Source organism: Ranitomeya variabilis, chromosome 5, assembly GCF_051348905.1.
Source record: "Ranitomeya variabilis isolate aRanVar5 chromosome 5, aRanVar5.hap1, whole genome shotgun sequence".
Classification (NCBI taxonomy): domain Eukaryota; kingdom Metazoa; phylum Chordata; class Amphibia; order Anura; family Dendrobatidae; genus Ranitomeya; species Ranitomeya variabilis.
The window spans coordinates 664,465,173-664,488,791 of record NC_135236.1 but is presented as its reverse complement, the minus strand read 5'-3'; the positions used below and the strand labels follow the sequence as shown (position 1 = coordinate 664,488,791).

The 23,619-nt window shown below is 49.0% G+C and overlaps 1 protein-coding gene across 2 annotated transcripts in view; it reads right to left on the bottom strand.

The window, feature by feature from the left end:
- ARHGAP8 (Rho GTPase activating protein 8) overlaps positions 1-23,619 on the bottom strand; it is a 191,652-nt gene that overhangs the window by 8,616 nt on the left and 159,417 nt on the right. For both annotated transcript variants that reach the window (XM_077266616.1, XM_077266610.1), the window contains 2 exons: positions 4,652-4,725; positions 1,606-1,683 (listed from right to left, as the gene is read on the bottom strand). In XM_077266616.1, coding sequence (XP_077122731.1) covers positions 1,606-1,683; positions 4,652-4,725 — 152 coding nt within the window. The remainder of the gene's footprint in view (positions 1-1,605; positions 1,684-4,651; positions 4,726-23,619) is intronic.

Below are 23,619 nucleotides of genomic sequence, written 5' to 3'. Positions count from 1 at the left end.
CACAGCCGCCGCACCCAGCACAGCCGCCCACAGCCACGTACAGCCACCCATAGCCACGCACAGCCGCCGCACCCAGCACAGCCGACCACAGCCGCCGCACCCAGCACAGCCGCCCACAGCCACGCACAGCCGCCGCACCCAGCACAGCCACCCACAGCCGCCGCACCCAGCACAGCCGCCGCACCCAGCACATCCGCCACACCCAGCACAGCCATGCACAGCCGCCACAGCCACGCACAGCCGCCTACAGCCACGCACAGCCTCCCACAGCCACGCACAGCCTCCCACAGCCACGCACAGCCGCCCACAGCCACGGACAGCCGCCGCACCCAGCACAGCCGCCCACAGCCACGCACAGCCGCCCACAGCCACGCACAGCCGCCGCACCCAGCACAGCCACGCACAGCCGCCCACAGCCGCCGCACCCAGCACAGCCGCCCACAACCGCTGCACCCAGCACAGCCACCCACAGCCGCCGCACCCAGCACAGCCGCCGCACCCAGCACATCCGCCGCACCCAGCACAGCCGCCGCACCCAGCACAGCCACGCACAGCCGCCACAGCCACGCACAGCCTCCGCACCCAGCACAGCCACGCACAGCCGCCTACAGCCACGGACAGCCGCCGCACCCAGCACAGCCACCGCACCCAGCACAGCCGCCCACAGCCACGCACAGCCGCCGCACCCAGCACAGCCTCCCACAGCCACGCACAGCCGCCTACAGCCACGCACAGCCGCTGCACCCAGCACAGCCGCTGCACCCAGCACAGCCACCGCACCCAGCACAGCCGTCCACAGCTGCCGCACCCAGCACAGCCGCCCGCACCCAGTACAGCCACGTCACATACAGCCGCCCGCACTCAGCACAGCCGCCCGCACTGATGGGGGCGCAGGATGGAGCAGCACGTGATAGGATGGGGGCGCAGGATGGGAGCACATGACAGGATGGGGATGAGGATGGAGCAGCACATGACACGGTGGAGCAGCACATGACAGGATGGGGGCGCAGGATGGAGCAGCACATGACACGGTGGAGCAGCACATGACAGGATGGGGATGCAGGATGGAGCAGCACATGACACGGTGGAGCAGCACATGACAGGATGGGGGCGCAGGATGGAGCAGCATATGACAGGATAGGAGCAGCACATACCAGGATGGAGACCATATTCCAATATAAATGCTCGCCACCCGGGCGTAGAACGGGTTCAATAGCTAGTATAATATAATCACTCGCTGCCTGTAATAATCTCGGCGGTTCTGACATTTCTCCGGCCATTACAGGATAGAAGGGGCCGGTGTCAGGACGGAGGACGATCCATTATCCCCCGATCCGCCCATGCGGTGGGTGCAGATGGGTGTAGGGGTCCGAGCTGTATTCCGCAGCCTGTACATAATATTTACTGACTAATGTGTCCTCCACGCGCTCAGCCTCCCTGTAATCCGGCCTCCCTCCCTGGCGGCCTCCACACATCTCCCGCTAACGTGACACGGAGATTACAGATGGCTTTATGATTAACTAATTAAATGAGCGTCAGCAGCAGATAGAGTCCGTGTCACCGCCGCCTCGCTCCACCGCTCGCAGATCCCTGGTGGGAACTCACCCAGATTATACAGCTTCTGGATGTCTTTGATGATGTGAGCGGAAACTGATCTTCGAAAGATTCCTTCTGTCCGCAGCCCTGGAAGGTGGGAAAAAGGACATTTGTGGGGTTATTCACATATAAAGAGGCGGTGAGGGGGAGACAAGGGGGCGAGTATGTCACAGTACAGGGATAATGCACACAGTGATGTCACAGTACAGGGATAATGCACACAGTGATGTCACAGTACTGGGATAATGCACACAGTGATGTCACAGTACTGGGATAATGCACACAGAGGTGTCACAGTACTGGGATAATGCACACAGTGATGTCACAGTACAGGGATAATGCACACAGTGATGTCACAGTACAGGGATAATACACACAGTGATGTCACAGTACTGGGATAATGCACACAGTGATGTCACAGTACTGGGATAATGCACACAGAGGTGTCACAGTACAGGGATAACGCACACAGTGATGTCACAGTACAGGGATAATACACACAGTGATGCCACAGTACAGAGATAATGCACACAGTGATGTCACAGTACTGGGATAATGCACACAGTGATGTCACAGTATTGGGATAATGCACACAGTGATGTCACAGTACTGGGATCATGCACACAGTGATGTCACAGTACAGGGATCATGCACACAGTGATGTCACAGTACAGGGATAATACACACAGTGATGTCACAGTACAGAGATAATGCACACAGTGATGTCACAGTACTGGGATAATGCACACAGTGTTGTCACAGTACTGGGATAATGCACACAGTGATGTCACAGTACAGGGATCATGCACACAGTGATGTCACAGTACAGGGATAATTCACACAATGATGTCACAGTACAGGAATAATGCACACAGTGATGTCACAGTACAGGGATCATGCACACAGTGATGTCATAGTAGAAGTATAATGCACACAGTGATGTCACAGTACAGGGATAATTCACACAATGATGTCACAGTACAGGGATAATGCACACAGTGATGTCACAGTACCGGTATAATGCACACAGTGATGTCACAGTAGAAGTATAAGGCACACAGTGATATCGTAGTGTAGGGACACCATATCCAAAGACTAACACACAAACTGCCCTTTGTGATCCCAAGTGCAGTTTCACACAATTATTTTGCTGGTAAGAGCTTGAGCTAATAAACGTCACAGCTCCCGATTACCGGTGGGTCGTTATAGAGAAATTATTAGGTGCTTTATGATGAGCCACAGGGTATGAGGGGCCCTTACACAATGTTTGCCCAGGGGCCCCTAGTTTCTGTGTCCTCCACTGCAAACAGGCACCAAACCCACAAGTTCCAGGTCGCCCGGACTATGGTCATGTTAAACATACAGATCTCTCTACATCTAGACCCTAAGTATTGTCCATTTGTCAGCCCTATCCAGGAACCTCTCAGAAGTGGACGCAAGCCTCCGACCACTAACGACGACCGCTACCACCAGCATTCACAAGTCCAGGAGGAATAACAGAGGGACACTCACAAATTGAAATTTATTGGGCAATACAAGTTTTGGTAAAACAGACAGGTGGGGGAGGTGTCAGCTCCTTTTTACATGAGGCATAGTGAATAAACATAGGGCGTGAAGAGTTATGCAAATAGTTAATAAAATGGATTTAATTAGCTTACTAGCTCTTCTTTTCTCATTCTAATTAACAGAAAAAGGCAGTTTATTAACAGACAGGGGCTGGTCCCACAATTAGACACAGGGGAGGGTGTGAATACTTTTTATAGCACCCCGACTGAAAGAATTTGCCCTAGATTTTGGAGATCTGTTATGGCCTGAACTATTATCTAATCTGCTCATGTAGCGAAGGGTCATTACGTCGTTACCGGTTCGGCCATTAATGCCGCCATTTGCATACGTTTTAATGGGAATTTCCAAAGTGTTTATTCAATTAAGTGGCATAAAAATGCAAATTGCTCAACTAAAACGTAAACCGGGATAATGAAAGTTGCGACATGAGGATTTCCATCCCAGAACGTAATGTACAGTAGATATCCATTGCTTAAAGGGGTTGGGTAAGAATAGAAACATGTGGCTGCTTTCCTCTGCAGCGCCACTCCTGTTCATGGCTGTGTCCGGTATTGCAGCTTAGCCCAATTCAAGTGAGTAAATGCACGCTGCACATCGCAGACCTCAGAGAGGGGGATTAGTCTTCCCAACCAGAAAGGATAACAGTAATGTACTAATTTAAAGGGGACCTGTCACTCATCATAAATATGTATTTTTTTAATCTGATCAGAATGCCGCTGTTCTCCTGAATCTGGTGATGTTTTTCTTTTGCTCCTGCGCCTCTCCGTTCCTGAGATATGTCCTCTTTTCCTCTGTATTTAAATCTAGTCTTGTTACAAAGTGGGTGTGTCTTCCTGAGGGTCACAACCACACCCACTTCGCTAAGAATACTAGACTTATATAACAGGAAAGAAGTGACCATATCTCTGGAACGGAGAGGCGCAGAAAAAAAAGAAAAACATAGCCGGATTCGGGAGAACGGCGGCATTTACACCAGGTAAAAAACAAATGTGCATCTGTCAAGTGAGAGGACCTCGTTTATACCTTTTTTCTTTTTAAACTCTATTAATATCATGTTTTTTCTACCACATTGTTTTTTTTCATTTAAGTGTATTTTAGGGCTTTTAATATTCCTGAAAGTCTTCGTCTGGGGCTGTGGTGGGAGGTTGCCTGTACTTAATTGCTTACACTGATTGTTTTAACAACGAATTATACCTACAGCAACCACTAGGGGGAGCTACTAATAAGTTCAGTGAATTATATTGCTCTCGGGGGTGAGGGGGTGTTATGTTTCGCCTTGCAGGGATCCAGCTAACATAGGTATGCAAATTAGCTCCCCTCCAGAAGGAAGAAAAGGGTGTCTCTAGTGAACCGTCTTTCCAGGCACCTGAAAAAGGCGATATAATGGCGAAACGTCGATGAATTGTAAATGTCTGTACTCACTTGGGTCTGACGAGCTACGTGGAGGTATCATACTGGTAGTGACTAAATAAAATGGAATATATCTCACCTTTCGTTTTCAAGTAGGAGATTGTCTGCTTCATTACTGGCGGGATCAGATCTCCTTTATTTTTGTTTTTAAGGCTGGAAACAAAAAAAAAAAACAAGAGCTGAAAAAAAAAATCAGATTTCGATTGGACATTGTTATCTTAAAGGAGCAGTAAATAAAGGTGGATGTTATTCTACAAGAAAAAAAAAGGTGGTCCTGAATTAATATTTTACAAGAGACCTTCCTTAAACAATAAAATTATGTCTTCTTACAGCCGCCACTAGAGGGAGCTCATTTAAAAAAAAAAAAAAATCACATTCAATTCAAACTCCCCCTAGTGGCAGCTGCTGGAAGAAAAAATAGCTGTAAAAGCTGTAGAAAAAGGTATGATTTTCCCTGGGATCACAACCAGTCACAAGTGCGAAAATTTGCAAGTATTAACCCTTTAACAACCAGAACCCGTTACCACGTTTATGTCCATGACCGGAATTTCCCTTTAAGGATCCCTTTAAGAAGCTGGAGTTCCCCCGTTTTTGTAATATATATACAATAAAATATATTTTCGCACAATATGGTAATTGCTGAAGTGAGTTATGGCGGGCAGCAAAGTCAGAAACGGCTCCTGATTCTGTGTTCATGTCGCAGATAATTACCTTTGTGCGGCGCGGTTTGTTATCGAGGCGAATGTGACAAATTCCGAACAGTTCTTAGAAGTCAATTTGCCTCCTGTTAATTAATTCTGTTGGTTTTGTACGAAAAAATAAAAATAAAAAAAATTAAAAAAATCTGAGATTTCACTAGAGTAACGAGTCAGTAGATTATGTATGTGAAGGAAGGAAGCGGCTCAGTGAGTAAAGGTTCATTAATGGTGAGAGCGATGGAGCCGCCATGTGTGACTCCACCTTCCCGCATTAATGACTGCGCCGTAATGAGCGGTTTAGTGCTGCTGACTGCGCCATCGGAGCGCGCAAAATAATGCTGACCCCAAATGGCTCAATAACCCGCAGCTCATCTCCGGGATGAGGAACGGGAACGGAGCAGCGGGTGACTCCAGTGTCTGAGGAAGTCAGGATCATCAAAATATTACTAGAGGTTGTATGAGAACAGCGCCCCCCCTGTCTATGGTCATGTCTGGTATTACACCTCAGTCCATGTCTTCCTCCAGAACAGCGCCCCCCTGTCTATGGTCATGTCTGGTATTACACCTCGGTCCATGTCTTCCTCCAGAACAGCGCCCCCCCCTGTCTATGGTCATGTCTGGTATTACACCTCGGTCCATGTCTTCCTCCAGAACAGCGCCCCCCCGTCTATGGTCATGTCTGGTATTACACCTCGGTCCATGTCTTCCTCCAGAACAGCGCCCCTCTGTCTATGGTCATGTCTGGTATTACACCTCGGTCCATGTCTTCCTCCAGAACAGCGCCCCCCTGTCTATGGTCATGTCTGGTATTACACCTCGGTCCATGTCTTCCTCCAAAACAGCGCCCCCCTGTCTATGGTCATGTCTGGTATTACACCTCGGTCCATGTCTTCCTCCAGAACAGCGCCCCCCTGTCTATGGTCATGTCTGGTATTACACCTCGGTCCATGTCTTCCTCCAGAACAGCGCCCCCCCCTGTCTATGGTCATGTCTGGTATTACACCTCGGTCCATGTCTTCCTCCAGAACAGCGCCCCCCCGTCTATGGTCATGTCTGGTATTACACCTCGGTCCATGTCTTCCTCCAGAACAGCGCCCCTCTGTCTATGGTCATGTCTGGTATTACACCTCGGTCCATGTCTTCCTCCAGAACAGCGCCCCCCTGTCTATGGTCATGTCTGGTATTACACCTCGGTCCATGTCTTCCTCCAGAACAGCGCCCCTCTGTCTATGGTCATGTCTGGTATTACACCTCGGTCCATGTCTTCCTCCAGAACAGCGCCCCCCTGTCTATGGTCATGTCTGGTATTACACCTCAGTCCATGTCTTCCTCCAGAACAGCGCCCCCCCTCTGTCTATGGTCATGTCTGGTATTACACCTCGGTCCATGTCTTCCTCCAGAACAGCGCCCCCCCGTTTATGGTCATGTCTGGTATTACACCTCAGTCCATGTCTTCCTCCAGAACAGCGCCCCTCTGTCTATGGTCATGTCTGGTATTACACCTCAGTCCATGTCTTCCTCCAGAACAGCGCCCCCCCTGTCTATGGTCATGTCTGGTATCACACCTCGGTCCATGTCTTCCTCCAGAACAGCGCCCCTCTGTCTATGGTCATGTCTGGTATTACACCTCGGTCCATGTCTTCCTCCAGAACAGCGCCCCCCTGTCTATGGTCATGTCTGGTATTACACCTCGGTCCATGTCTTCCTCCAGAACAGCGCCCCTCCTGTCTATGGTCATGTCTGGTATTACACCTCGGTCCATGTCTTCCTCCAGAACAGCGCCCCTCTGTCTATGGTCATGTCTGGTATTACACCTCGGTCCATGTCTTCCTCCAGAACAGCGCCCCCCTGTCTATGGTCATGTCTGGTATTACACCTCAGTCCATGTCTTCCTCCAGAACAGCGCCCCCCCTGTCTATGGTCATGTCTGGTATTACACCTCGGTCCATGTCTTCCTCCAGAACAGCGCCCCCCCTGTCTATGGTCATGTCTGGTATTACACCTCGGTCCATGTCTTCCTCCAGAACAGCGCCCCCCCTGTCTATGGTCATGTCTGGTATTACACCTCGGTCCATGTCTTCCTCCAGAACAGCGCCCCCCCTGTCTATGGTCATGTCTGGTATCACACCTCGGTCCATGTCTTCCTCCAGAACAGCGCCCCCCCTGTCTATGGTCATGTCTGGTATTACACCTCAGTCCATGTCTTCCTCCAGAACAGCGCCCTCCCTGTCTATGGTCATGTCTGGTATTACACCTCGGTCCATGTCTTCCTCCAGAACAGCGCCCCCCCTGTCTATGGTCATGTCTGGTATTACACCTCAGTCCATGTCTTCCTCCAGAACAGCGCCCTCCCTGTCTATGGTCATGTCTGGTATCACACCTCGGTCCATGTCTTCCTCCAGAACAGCGCCCCCCTGTCTATGGTCATGTCTGGTATTACACCTCGGTCCATGTCTTCCTCCAGAACAGCGCCCCCCCTCTGTCTATGGTCATGTCTGGTATTACACCTCGGTCCATGTCTTCCTCCAGAACAGCGCCCCTCCTGTCTATGGTCATGTCTGGTATTACACCTCGGTCCATGTCTTCCTCCAGAACAGCGCCCCCCTGTCTATGGTCATGTCTGGTATTACACCTCGGTCCATGTCTTCCTCCAGAACAGCGCCCCTCCTGTCTATGGTCATGTCTGGTATTACACCTCGGTCCATGTCTTCCTCCAGAACAGCGCCCCCTCTGTCTATGGTCATGTCTGGTATTACACCTCAGTCCATGTCTTCCTCCAGAACAGCGCCCCCCCTGTCTATGGTCATGTCTGGTATTACACCTCAGTCCATGTCTTCCTCCAGAACAGCGCCCCCCCTGTCTATGGTCATGTCTGGTATTACACCTCAGTCCATGTCTTCCTCCAGAACAGCGCCCCCCCTGTCTATGGTCATGTCTGGTATCACACCTCAGTCCATATCTTCCTCCAGAACAGCGCCCCTCTGTCTATGGTCATGTCTGGTATTACACCTCAGTCCATATCTTCCTCCAGAACAGCGCCCCCCCTGTCTATGGTCATGTCTGGTATTACACCTCAGTCCATATCTTCCTCCAGAACAGCGCCCCTCTGTCTATGGTCATGTCTGGTATTACACCTCGGTCCATGTCTTCCTCCAGAACAGCGCCCCTCCTGTCTATGGCCATGTCTGGTATCACACCTCAGTCCATATCTTCCTCCAGAACAGCGCCCCTCTGTCTATGGTCATGTCTGGTATCACACCTCGGTCCATGTCTTCCTCCAGAACAGCGCCCCCCCTGTCTATGGTCATGTCTGGTATTACACCTCAGTCCATGTCTTCCTCCAGAACAGCGCCCCCCTGTCTATGGTCATGTCTGGTATTACACCTCGGTCCATGTCTTCCTCCAGAACAGCGCCCCCCCCTGTCTATGGTCATGTCTGGTATTACACCTCGGTCCATGTCTTCCTCCAGAACAGCGCCCCCCCGTCTATGGTCATGTCTGGTATTACACCTCGGTCCATGTCTTCCTCCAGAACAGCGCCCCTCTGTCTATGGTCATGTCTGGTATTACACCTCGGTCCATGTCTTCCTCCAGAACAGCGCCCCCCTGTCTATGGTCATGTCTGGTATTACACCTCGGTCCATGTCTTCCTCCAAAACAGCGCCCCCCTGTCTATGGTCATGTCTGGTATTACACCTCGGTCCATGTCTTCCTCCAGAACAGCGCCCCCCCCTGTCTATGGTCATGTCTGGTATTACACCTCGGTCCATGTCTTCCTCCAGAACAGCGCCCCCCCGTCTATGGTCATGTCTGGTATTACACCTCGGTCCATGTCTTCCTCCAGAACAGCGCCCCTCTGTCTATGGTCATGTCTGGTATTACACCTCGGTCCATGTCTTCCTCCAGAACAGCGCCCCCCTGTCTATGGTCATGTCTGGTATTACACCTCGGTCCATGTCTTCCTCCAGAACAGCGCCCCTCTGTCTATGGTCATGTCTGGTATTACACCTCGGTCCATGTCTTCCTCCAGAACAGCGCCCCCCTGTCTATGGTCATGTCTGGTATTACACCTCAGTCCATGTCTTCCTCCAGAACAGCGCCCCCCCTCTGTCTATGGTCATGTCTGGTATTACACCTCGGTCCATGTCTTCCTCCAGAACAGCGCCCCCCCGTTTATGGTCATGTCTGGTATTACACCTCAGTCCATGTCTTCCTCCAGAACAGCGCCCCTCTGTCTATGGTCATGTCTGGTATTACACCTCAGTCCATGTCTTCCTCCAGAACAGCGCCCCCCCTGTCTATGGTCATGTCTGGTATCACACCTCGGTCCATGTCTTCCTCCAGAACAGCGCCCCTCTGTCTATGGTCATGTCTGGTATTACACCTCGGTCCATGTCTTCCTCCAGAACAGCGCCCCCCTGTCTATGGTCATGTCTGGTATTACACCTCGGTCCATGTCTTCCTCCAGAACAGCGCCCCTCCTGTCTATGGTCATGTCTGGTATTACACCTCGGTCCATGTCTTCCTCCAGAACAGCGCCCCTCTGTCTATGGTCATGTCTGGTATTACACCTCGGTCCATGTCTTCCTCCAGAACAGCGCCCCCCTGTCTATGGTCATGTCTGGTATTACACCTCAGTCCATGTCTTCCTCCAGAACAGCGCCCCCCCTGTCTATGGTCATGTCTGGTATTACACCTCGGTCCATGTCTTCCTCCAGAACAGCGCCCCCCCTGTCTATGGTCATGTCTGGTATTACACCTCGGTCCATGTCTTCCTCCAGAACAGCGCCCCCCCTGTCTATGGTCATGTCTGGTATTACACCTCGGTCCATGTCTTCCTCCAGAACAGCGCCCCCCCTGTCTATGGTCATGTCTGGTATCACACCTCGGTCCATGTCTTCCTCCAGAACAGCGCCCCCCCTGTCTATGGTCATGTCTGGTATTACACCTCAGTCCATGTCTTCCTCCAGAACAGCGCCCTCCCTGTCTATGGTCATGTCTGGTATTACACCTCGGTCCATGTCTTCCTCCAGAACAGCGCCCCCCCTGTCTATGGTCATGTCTGGTATTACACCTCAGTCCATGTCTTCCTCCAGAACAGCGCCCTCCCTGTCTATGGTCATGTCTGGTATCACACCTCGGTCCATGTCTTCCTCCAGAACAGCGCCCCCCTGTCTATGGTCATGTCTGGTATTACACCTCGGTCCATGTCTTCCTCCAGAACAGCGCCCCCCCTCTGTCTATGGTCATGTCTGGTATTACACCTCGGTCCATGTCTTCCTCCAGAACAGCGCCCCTCCTGTCTATGGTCATGTCTGGTATTACACCTCGGTCCATGTCTTCCTCCAGAACAGCGCCCCCCTGTCTATGGTCATGTCTGGTATTACACCTCGGTCCATGTCTTCCTCCAGAACAGCGCCCCTCCTGTCTATGGTCATGTCTGGTATTACACCTCGGTCCATGTCTTCCTCCAGAACAGCGCCCCCTCTGTCTATGGTCATGTCTGGTATTACACCTCAGTCCATGTCTTCCTCCAGAACAGCGCCCCCCCTGTCTATGGTCATGTCTGGTATTACACCTCAGTCCATGTCTTCCTCCAGAACAGCGCCCCCCCTGTCTATGGTCATGTCTGGTATTACACCTCAGTCCATGTCTTCCTCCAGAACAGCGCCCCCCCTGTCTATGGTCATGTCTGGTATCACACCTCAGTCCATATCTTCCTCCAGAACAGCGCCCCTCTGTCTATGGTCATGTCTGGTATTACACCTCAGTCCATATCTTCCTCCAGAACAGCGCCCCCCCTGTCTATGGTCATGTCTGGTATTACACCTCAGTCCATATCTTCCTCCAGAACAGCGCCCCTCTGTCTATGGTCATGTCTGGTATTACACCTCGGTCCATGTCTTCCTCCAGAACAGCGCCCCTCCTGTCTATGGCCATGTCTGGTATCACACCTCAGTCCATATCTTCCTCCAGAACAGCGCCCCTCTGTCTATGGTCATGTCTGGTATCACACCTCGGTCCATGTCTTCCTCCAGAACAGCGCCCCCCCTGTCTATGGTCATGTCTGGTATTACACCTCGGTCCATGTCTTCCTCCAGAACAGCGCCCCCCCTGTCTATGGTCATGTCTGGTATTACACCTCAGTCCATGTCTTCCTCCAGAACAGCGCCCCCCCTGTCTATGGTCATGTCTGGTATCACACCTCAGTCCATATCTTCCTCCAGAACAGCGCCCCTCTGTCTATGGTCATGTCTGGTATTACACCTCAGTCCATATCTTCCTCCAGAACAGCGCCCCTCTGTCTATGGTCATGTCTGGTATTACACCTCGGTCCATGTCTTCCTCCAGAACAGCGCCCCTCCTGTCTATGGCCATGTCTGGTATTACACCTCAGTCCATATCTTCCTCCAGAACAGCGCCCCTCTGTCTATGGTCATGTCTGGTATCACACCTCGGTCCATGTCTTCCTCCAGAACAGCGCCCCCCCTCTGTCTATGGTCATGTCTGGTATCACACCTCGGTCCATGTCTTCCTCCAGAACAGCGCCCCTCTGTCTATGGTCATGTCTGGTATTACACCTCGGTCCATGTCTTCCTCCAGAACAGCGCCCCCCTGTCTATGGTCATGTCTGGTATTACACCTCGGTTCATGTCTTCCTCCAGAACAGCGCCCCCCCTGTCTATGGTCATGTCTGGTATTACACCTCGGTCCATGTCTTCCTCCAGAACAGCGCCCCCCTGTCTATGGTCATGTCTGGTATTACACCTCGGTCCATGTCTTCCTCCAGAACAGCGCCCCTCTGTCTATGGTCATGTCTGGTATTACACCTCGGTCCATGTCTTCCTCCAGAACAGCGCCCCCCTGTCTATGGTCATGTCTGGTATTACACCTCAGTCCATGTCTTCCTCCAGAACAGCGCCCCCCCTCTGTCTATGGTCATGTCTGGTATTACACCTCGGTCCATGTCTTCCTCCAGAACAGCGCCCCCCCGTTTATGGTCATGTCTGGTATTACACCTCAGTCCATGTCTTCCTCCAGAACAGCGCCCCTCTGTCTATGGTCATGTCTGGTATTACACCTCAGTCCATGTCTTCCTCCAGAACAGCGCCCCCCCTGTCTATGGTCATGTCTGGTATCACACCTCGGTCCATGTCTTCCTCCAGAACAGCGCCCCTCTGTCTATGGTCATGTCTGGTATTACACCTCGATCCATGTCTTCCTCCAGAACAGCGCCCCCCTGTCTATGGTCATGTCTGGTATTACACCTCGGTCCATGTCTTCCTCCAGAACAGCGCCCCTCCTGTCTATGGTCATGTCTGGTATTACACCTCGGTCCATGTCTTCCTCCAGAACAGCGCCCCTCTGTCTATGGTCATGTCTGGTATTACACCTCGGTCCATGTCTTCCTCCAGAACAGCGCCCCCCTGTCTATGGTCATGTCTGGTATTACACCTCAGTCCATGTCTTCCTCCAGAACAGCGCCCCCCCTGTCTATGGTCATGTCTGGTATTACACCTCGGTCCATGTCTTCCTCCAGAACAGCGCCCCCCCTGTCTATGGTCATGTCTGGTATTACACCTCGGTCCATGTCTTCCTCCAGAACAGCGCCCCCCCTGTCTATGGTCATGTCTGGTATTACACCTCGGTCCATGTCTTCCTCCAGAACAGCGCCCCCCCTGTCTATGGTCATGTCTGGTATCACACCTCGGTCCATGTCTTCCTCCAGAACAGCGCCCCCCCTGTCTATGGTCATGTCTGGTATTACACCTCAGTCCATGTCTTCCTCCAGAACAGCGCCCTCCCTGTCTATGGTCATGTCTGGTATTACACCTCGGTCCATGTCTTCCTCCAGAACAGCGCCCCCCCTGTCTATGGTCATGTCTGGTATTACACCTCAGTCCATGTCTTCCTCCAGAACAGCGCCCTCCCTGTCTATGGTCATGTCTGGTATCACACCTCGGTCCATGTCTTCCTCCAGAACAGCGCCCCCCTGTCTATGGTCATGTCTGGTATTACACCTCGGTCCATGTCTTCCTCCAGAACAGCGCCCCCCCTCTGTCTATGGTCATGTCTGGTATTACACCTCGGTCCATGTCTTCCTCCAGAACAGCGCCCCTCCTGTCTATGGTCATGTCTGGTATTACACCTCGGTCCATGTCTTCCTCCAGAACAGCGCCCCCCTGTCTATGGTCATGTCTGGTATTACACCTCGGTCCATGTCTTCCTCCAGAACAGCGCCCCTCCTGTCTATGGTCATGTCTGGTATTACACCTCGGTCCATGTCTTCCTCCAGAACAGCGCCCCCTCTGTCTATGGTCATGTCTGGTATTACACCTCAGTCCATGTCTTCCTCCAGAACAGCGCCCCCCCTGTCTATGGTCATGTCTGGTATTACACCTCAGTCCATGTCTTCCTCCAGAACAGCGCCCCCCCTGTCTATGGTCATGTCTGGTATTACACCTCAGTCCATGTCTTCCTCCAGAACAGCGCCCCCCCTGTCTATGGTCATGTCTGGTATCACACCTCAGTCCATATCTTCCTCCAGAACAGCGCCCCTCTGTCTATGGTCATGTCTGGTATTACACCTCAGTCCATATCTTCCTCCAGAACAGCGCCCCCCCTGTCTATGGTCATGTCTGGTATTACACCTCAGTCCATATCTTCCTCCAGAACAGCGCCCCTCTGTCTATGGTCATGTCTGGTATTACACCTCGGTCCATGTCTTCCTCCAGAACAGCGCCCCTCCTGTCTATGGCCATGTCTGGTATCACACCTCAGTCCATATCTTCCTCCAGAACAGCGCCCCTCTGTCTATGGTCATGTCTGGTATCACACCTCGGTCCATGTCTTCCTCCAGAACAGCGCCCCCCCTGTCTATGGTCATGTCTGGTATTACACCTCGGTCCATGTCTTCCTCCAGAACAGCGCCCCCCCTGTCTATGGTCATGTCTGGTATTACACCTCAGTCCATGTCTTCCTCCAGAACAGCGCCCCCCCTGTCTATGGTCATGTCTGGTATCACACCTCAGTCCATATCTTCCTCCAGAACAGCGCCCCTCTGTCTATGGTCATGTCTGGTATTACACCTCAGTCCATATCTTCCTCCAGAACAGCGCCCCTCTGTCTATGGTCATGTCTGGTATTACACCTCGGTCCATGTCTTCCTCCAGAACAGCGCCCCTCCTGTCTATGGCCATGTCTGGTATTACACCTCAGTCCATATCTTCCTCCAGAACAGCGCCCCTCTGTCTATGGTCATGTCTGGTATCACACCTCGGTCCATGTCTTCCTCCAGAACAGCGCCCCCCCTCTGTCTATGGTCATGTCTGGTATCACACCTCGGTCCATGTCTTCCTCCAGAACAGCGCCCCTCTGTCTATGGTCATGTCTGGTATTACACCTCGGTCCATGTCTTCCTCCAGAACAGCGCCCCCCTGTCTATGGTCATGTCTGGTATTACACCTCGGTTCATGTCTTCCTCCAGAACAGCGCCCCCCCTGTCTATGGTCATGTCTGGTATTACACCTCGGTTCATGTCTTCCTCCAGAACAGCGCCCCTCTGTCTATGGTCATGTCTGCTATTACACCTCAGTCCATGTCTTCCTCCAGAACAGCGCCCCCCCTCTGTCTATGGTCATGTCTGGTATTACACCTCAGTCCATGTCTTCCTCCAGAACAGCGCCCTCCCTGTCTATGGTCATGTCTGGTATTACACCTCGGTCCATGTCTTCCTCCAGAACAGCGCCCCCCCGTCTATGGTCATGTCTGGTATTACACCTCGGTCCATGTCTTCCTCCAGAACAGCGCCCCCCCTCTGTCTATGGTCATGTCTGGTATTACACCTCAGTCCATGTCTTCCTCCAGAACAGCGCCCTCCCTGTCTATGGTCATGTCTGGTATTACACCTCGGTCCATGTCTTCCTCCAGAACAGCGCCCCCCCTGTCTATGGTCATGTCTGGTATCACACCTCGGTCCATGTCTTCCTCCAGAACAGCGCCCCCCTGTCTATAGGCTCCTTCTGCTATTGCAGCTCAGCTCCCGCTTAATCCCAGAAGTGCGTACCTTTGTATGTGAGACACTTCTGGTATGGCAGCTTAGCCCGCTGTGTCTGGGCTGTTTCTGGTATTACAACTCAGCTCTTACCTTCTTGCAGAACAGCGCCTCCCTTTAGTATAGGCTGTGTCTGGTATTGCAGCACACACACTGTCTCTACCAACTAAAGGCTGTTTATTGCAGAATACGGATATTTATTTTCCATGTGCCATGTTCCTCCATTATCTAGCAGTACAACGAGCGCCTCTCACTCTGAAGGACCCGACCCTACATATATTATGTGGTCAAACCTTCATTTAATTGGCCAGCAAGTAATACCAAATATTCCCACAAGAGGGCGCTGCAAAAAAATGTATGGTTAGATAACAATTAATCGTGTTGATTTCACAGGATTCTGATCAGCCAATCATCAGGTTGGGATCGAGATTTGGATACAGAAAAAAATGTCTCCTAATAATACTACAACCCCCATCACATCACTAGAAGTAGTCCACTGCATAAACCTGACATATGCGCTCAGGAAACATGATAAATGGAAAAAGCTAATTGTTTTATTATCCTGGGATATCGGGGCTATTTATCTCCTCTCAGGAAGAGTTTTCAGCAGTTTCAGCAGTTATCAGCACAGGCAGGATCATGTATTACTGTATATAGAGGTGTTATCAGTCATTGTACAGGAGGAGGAGGTGAGCTGTGACATCATCTATTGTGAATGGTGGATCCTGTGTTATCTACTGTATATAGAGGTGTTATCAGTCATTGTACAGGAGGAGGAGGTGAGCTGTGACATCACCTACTGTGAATGGTGGATCCAGTGTTGTCTACTGTATATAGAGGTGTTATCTGTCATTGTACAGGAGGAGGAGGTGAGCTGTGATATCACCTATTGTGAATGGTGGATCCTGTGTTATCTACTGTATATAGAGGTGTTATCAGTCATTGTACAGGAGGAGGAGGTGAGCTGTGACATCACCTATTGTGAATGGCGGATCCTGTGTTATCTACTGTATATAGAGGTGTTATCAGTCATTGTACAGGAGGGGGAGGTGAGCTGTGACATCACCTATTGTGAATGGTGGATCCTGTGTTATCTACTGTATATAGAGGTGTTATCAGTCATTGTACAGGAGGAGGTGAGCTGTGACATCACCTATTGTGAATGGTGGATCCTGTGTTATATACTGTATATAGAGGTGTTATCAGTCATTGTACAGGAGGAGGAGGAGGTGAGCTGTGACATCACCTGTTGTCAATGGTGGATCCTGTGTTATCTACTGTATATAGAGGTGTTATCAGTCATTGTACAGGAGGAGGAGGTGAGCTGTGACATCACCTATTGTGAATGGTGGATCCTGTGTTATCTACTGTATATAGAGGTGTTATCAGTCATTGTACAGGAGGAGGAGGTGAGCTGTGACATCACCTATTGTGAATGGTGGATCCTGTGTTATTTACTGTATATAGAGGTGTTATCAGTCATTGTACAGGAGGAGGAGGAGGTGAGCTGTGACATCACCTATTGTGAATGGTGGATCCTGTGTTATCTACTGTATATAGAGGTGTTATCAGTCATTGTACAAGAGGAGGAGGTGAGCTGTGACATCATCTATTGTGAATGATGGATCCTGTGTTATTTACTGTATATAGAGGTGTTATCAGTCATTGTACAGGAGGAGGTGAGCTGTGACATCACCTAATGTGAATGGTGGATCCTGTGTTATCTACTGTATATAGAGGTGTTATCAGTCATTGTACAAGAGGAGGAGGTGAGCTGTGGCATCACCTATTGTGAATGGTGGATCCTGTGTTATCTACTGTATATAGAGGTGTTATCAGTCATTGTACAGGAGGAGGAGGTGAGCTGTGACATCACCTATTGTGAATGGTGGATCCTGTGTTATCTACTGTATATAGAGGTGTTATCAGTCATTGTACAGGAGGAGGAGGTGAGCTGTGACATCACCTACTGTGAATGGTGGATCCTGTGTCATCTACTGTATATAGAGGTGTTATCAGTCATTGTACAGGAGGAGGAGGTGAGCTGTGACATCACCTATTGTGAATGGCGGATCCTGTGTTATCTACTGTATATAGAGGTGTTATCAGTCATTGTACAGGAGGGGGAGGTGAGCTGTGACATCACCTATTGTGAATGGTGGATCCTGTGTTATCTACTGTATATAGAGGTGTTATCAGTCATTGTACAGGAGGAGGTGAGCTGTGACATCACCTATTGTGAATGGTGGATCCTGTGTTATATACTGTATATAGAGGTGTTATCAGTCATTGTACAGGAGGAGGAGGAGGTGAGCTGTGACATCACCTGTTGTCAATGGTGAATCCTGTGTTATCTACTGTATATAGAGGTGTTATCAGTCATTGTACAGGAGGAGGAGGAGGTGAGCTGTGACATCACCTGTTGTGAATGGTGGATCCTGTGTTATCTACTGTATATAGAGGTGTTATCAGTCATTGTACAGGAGGAGGAGGTGAGCTGTGACATCACCTATTGTGAATGGTGGATCCTGTGTCATCTACTGTATATAGAGGTGTTATCTGTCATTGTACAGGAGGAGGAGGTGAGCTGTGATATCACCTATTGTGAATGGTGGATCGTGTGTTATCTACTGTATATAGAGGTGTTATCAGTCATTGTACAGGAGGAGGAGGTGAGCTGTGACATCACCTATTGTGAATGGTGGATCCTGTGTTATCTACTGTATATAGAGGTGTTATCAGTCATTGTACAGGAGGAGGAGGTGAGCTGTGACATCACCTATTGTGAATGGTGGATCCTGTGTCATCTACTGTATATAGAGGTGTTATCTGTCATTGTACAGGAGGAGGAGGTGAGCTGTGATATCACCTATTGTGAATGGTGGATCGTGTGTTATCTACTGTATATAGAGGTGTTATCAGTCATTGTACAGGAGGAGGAGGTGAGCTGTGACATCACCTATTGTGAATGGTGGATCCTGTGTTATCTACTGTATATAGAGGTGTTATCAGTCATTGTACAGGAGGAGGAGGAGGTGAGCTGTGACATCACCTATTGTGAATGGTGGATCCTGTGTTATCTGCTGTATATAGAGGTGTTATCAGTCATTGTACAGGAGGAGGAGGTGAGCTGTGACATCACCTATTGTGAATGGTGGATCCTGTGTTATCTACTGTATATAGAGTTGTTATCAGTCATTGTACAGGAGGAGGAGGTGAGCTGTGATATCACCTATTGTGAATGGTGGATCCTGTGTTATCTACTGTATATAGAGGTGTTATCAGTTATTGTACAGGAGGAGGAGGTGAGCTGTGATATCACCTATTGTGAATGGTGGATCCTGTGTCATCTACTGTATATAGAGGTGTTATCTGTCATTGTACAGGAGGAGGAGGTGAGCTGTGATATCACCTATTGTGAATGGTGGATCGTGTGTTATCTACTGTATATAGAGGTGTTATCAGTCATTGTACAGGAGGAGGAGGTGAGCTGTGACATCACCTATTGTGAATGGTGGATCCTGTGTTATCTACTGTATATAGAGGTGTTATCAGTCATTGTACAGGAGGAGGAGGTGAGCTGTGACATCACCTATTGTGAATGGTGGATCCTGTGTCATCTACTGTATATAGAGGTGTTATCTGTCATTGTACAGGAGGAGGAGGTGAGCTGTGATATCACCTATTGTGAATGGTGGATCGTGTGTTATCTACTGTATATAGAGGTGTTATCAGTCATTGTACAGGAGGAGGAGGTGAGCTGTGACATCACCTATTGTGAATGGTGGATCCTGTGTTATCTACTGTATATAGAGGTGTTATCAGTCATTGTACAGGAGGAGGAGGAGGTGAGCTGTGACATCACCTATTGTGAATGGTGGATCCTGTGTTATCTGCTGTATATAGAGGTGTTATCAGTCATTGTACAGGAGGAGGAGGTGAGCTGTGACATCACCTATTGTGAATGGTGGATCCTGTGTTATCTACTGTATATAGAGTTGTTATCAGTCATTGTACAGGAGGAGGAGGTGAGCTGTGATATCACCTATTGTGAATGGTGGATCCTGTGTTATCTACTGTATATAGAGGTGTTATCAGTTATTGTACAGGAGGAGGAGGTGAGCTGTGATATCACCTATTGTGAATGGTGGATCCTGTGTCATCTACTGTATATAGAGGTGTTATCTGTCATTGTACAGGAGGAGGAGGTGAGCTGTGATATCACCTATTGTGAATGGTGGATCGTGTGTTATCTACTGTATATAGAGGTGTTATCAGTCATTGTACAGGAGGAGGAGGTGAGCTGTGACATCACCTATTGTGAATGGTGGATCCTGTGTTATCTACTGTATATAGAGGTGTTATCAGTCATTGTACAGGAGGAGGAGGTGAGCTGTGACATCACCTATTGTGAATGGTGGATCCTGTGTTATATACTGTATATAGAGGTGTTATCAGTCATTGTACAGGAGGAGGAGGAGGTGAGCTGTGACATCACCTGTTGTCAATGGTGGATCCTGTGTTATCTACTGTATATAGAGGTGTTATCAGTCATTGTACAGGAGGAGGAGGTGAGCTGTGACATCACCTATTGTGAATGGTGGATCCTGTGTTATCTACTGTATATAGAGGTGTTATCAGTCATTGTACAGGAGGAGGAGGTGAGCTGTGACATCACCTATTGTGAATGGTGGATCCTGTGTTATTTACTGTATATAGAGGTGTTATCAGTCATTGTACAGGAGGAGGAGGAGGTGAGCTGTGACATCACCTATTGTGAATGGTGGATCCTGTGTTATCTACTGTATATAGAGGTGTTATCAGTCATTGTACAAGAGGAGGAGGTGAGCTGTGACATCATCTATTGTGAATGATGGATCCTGTGTTATTTACTGTATATAGAGGTGTTATCAGTCATTGTACAGGAGGAGGTGAGCTGTGACATCACCTAATGTGAATGGTGGATCCTGTGTTATCTACTGTATATAGAGGTGTTATCAGTCATTGTACAAGAGGAGGAGGTGAGCTGTGGCATCACCTATTGTGAATGGTGGATCCTGTGTTATCTACTGTATATAGAGGTGTTATCAGTCATTGTACAGGAGGAGGAGGTGAGCTGTGACATCACCTATTGTGAATGGTGGATCCTGTGTTATCTACTGTATATAGAGGTGTTATCAGTCATTGTACAGGAGGAGGAGGTGAGCTGTGACATCACCTACTGTGAATGGTGGATCCTGTGTCATCTACTGTATATAGAGGTGTTATCAGTCATTGTACAGGAGGAGGAAGTGAGCTGTGACATCACCTATTGTGAATGGCGGATCCTGTGTTATCTACTGTATATAGAGGTGTTATCAGTCATTGTACAGGAGGGGGAGGTGAGCTGTGACATCACCTATTGTGAATGGTGGATCCTGTGTTATCTACTGTATATAGAGGTGTTATCAGTCATTGTACAGGAGGAGGTGAGCTGTGACATCACCTATTGTGAATGGTGGATCCTGTGTTATATACTGTATATAGAGGTGTTATCAGTCATTGTACAGGAGGAGGAGGAGGTGAGCTGTGACATCACCTGTTGTCAATGGTGAATCCTGTGTTATCTACTGTATATAGAGGTGTTATCAGTCATTGTACAGGAGGAGGAGGAGGTGAGCTGTGACATCACCTGTTGTGAATGGTGGATCCTGTGTTATCTACTGTATATAGAGGTGTTATCAGTCATTGTACAGGAGGAGGAGGTGAGCTGTGACATCACCTATTGTGAATGGTGGATCCTGTGTCATCTACTGTATATAGAGGTGTTATCTGTCATTGTACAGGAGGAGGAGGTGAGCTGTGATATCACCTATTGTGAATGGTGGATCGTGTGTTATCTACTGTATATAGAGGTGTTATCAGTCATTGTACAGGAGGAGGAGGTGAGCTGTGACATCACCTATTGTGAATGGTGGATCCTGTGTTATCTACTGTATATAGAGGTGTTATCAGTCATTGTACAGGAGGAGGAGGTGAGCTGTGACATCACCTATTGTGAATGGTGGATCCTGTGTCATCTACTGTATATAGAGGTGTTATCTGTCATTGTACAGGAGGAGGAGGTGAGCTGTGATATCACCTATTGTGAATGGTGGATCGTGTGTTATCTACTGTATATAGAGGTGTTATCAGTCATTGTACAGGAGGAGGAGGTGAGCTGTGACATCACCTATTGTGAATGGTGGATCCTGTGTTATCTACTGTATATAGAGGTGTTATCAGTCATTGTACAGGAGGAGGAGGAGGTGAGCTGTGACATCACCTATTGTGAATGGTGGATCCTGTGTTATCTGCTGTATATAGAGGTGTTATCAGTCATTGTACAGGAGGAGGAGGTGAGCTGTGACATCACCTATTGTGAATGGTGGATCCTGTGTTATCTACTGTATATAGAGTTGTTATCAGTCATTGTACAGGAGGAGGAGGTGAGCTGTGATATCACCTATTGTGAATGGTGGATCCTGTGTTATCTACTGTATATAGAGGTGTTATCAGTTATTGTACAGGAGGAGGAGGTGAGCTGTGATATCACCTATTGTGAATGGTGGATCCTGTGTCATCTACTGTATATAGAGGTGTTATCTGTCATTGTACAGGAGGAGGAGGTGAGCTGTGATATCACCTATTGTGAATGGTGGATCGTGTGTTATCTACTGTATATAGAGGTGTTATCAGTCATTGTACAGGAGGAGGAGGTGAGCTGTGACATCACCTATTGTGAATGGTGGATCCTGTGTTATCTACTGTATATAGAGGTGTTATCAGTCATTGTACAGGAGGAGGAGGTGAGCTGTGACATCACCTATTGTGAATGGTGGATCCTGTGTCATCTACTGTATATAGAGGTGTTATCTGTCATTGTACAGGAGGAGGAGGTGAGCTGTGATATCACCTATTGTGAATGGTGGATCGTGTGTTATCTACTGTATATAGAGGTGTTATCAGTCATTGTACAGGAGGAGGAGGTGAGCTGTGACATCACCTATTGTGAATGGTGGATCCTGTGTTATCTACTGTATATAGAGGTGTTATCAGTCATTGTACAGGAGGAGGAGGAGGTGAGCTGTGACATCACCTATTGTGAATGGTGGATCCTGTGTTATCTGCTGTATATAGAGGTGTTATCAGTCATTGTACAGGAGGAGGAGGTGAGCTGTGACATCACCTATTGTGAATGGTGGATCCTGTGTTATCTACTGTATATAGAGTTGTTATCAGTCATTGTACAGGAGGAGGAGGTGAGCTGTGATATCACCTATTGTGAATGGTGGATCCTGTGTTATCTACTGTATATAGAGGTGTTATCAGTTATTGTACAGGAGGAGGAGGTGAGCTGTGATATCACCTATTGTGAATGGTGGATCCTGTGTTATCTACTGTATATAGAGGTGTTATCAGTCATTGTGCAGGAGGAGGAGGTGAGCTGTGACATCACCTATTGTGAATGGTGGATCCTGTGTTATCTACTGTATATAGAGGTGTTATCAGTCATTGTACAGGAGGAGGAGGTGAGCTGTGACATCACCTATTGTGAATGGTGGATCCTGTGTTATCTACTGTATATAGAGGTGTTATCAGTTATTGTACAGGAGGAGGAGGTGAGCTGTGACATCACCTATTGTGAATGATGGATCCTGTGTTATCTACTGTATATAGAAGTGTTATCACTTATTGTACAGGAGGAGGAGGTGAGCTGTGACATCACCTATTGTGAATGGTGGATCCTGTGTTATCTACTGTATATAGAGGTGTTATCAGTCATTGTACAGGAGGAGGAGGAGGTGAGCTGTGACATCACCTATTGTGAATGGTGGATCCTGTGTTATCTGCTGTATATAGAGGTGTTATCAGTCATTGTACAGGAGGAGGAGGTGAGCTGTGACATCACCTATTGTGAATGGTGGATCCTGTGTTATCTACTGTATATAGAGTTGTTATCAGTCATTGTACAGGAGGAGGAGGTGAGCTGTGATATCACCTATTGTGAATGGTGGATCCTGTGTTATCTACTGTATATAGAGGTGTTATCAGTTATTGTACAGGAGGAGGAGGTGAGCTGTGATATCACCTATTGTGAATGGTGGATCCTGTGTTATCTACTGTATATAGAGGTGTTATCAGTCATTGTGCAGGAGGAGGAGGTGAGCTGTGACATCACCTATTGTGAATGGTGGATCCTGTGTTATCTACTGTATATAGAGGTGTTATCAGTCATTGTACAGGAGGAGGAGGTGAGCTGTGACATCACCTATT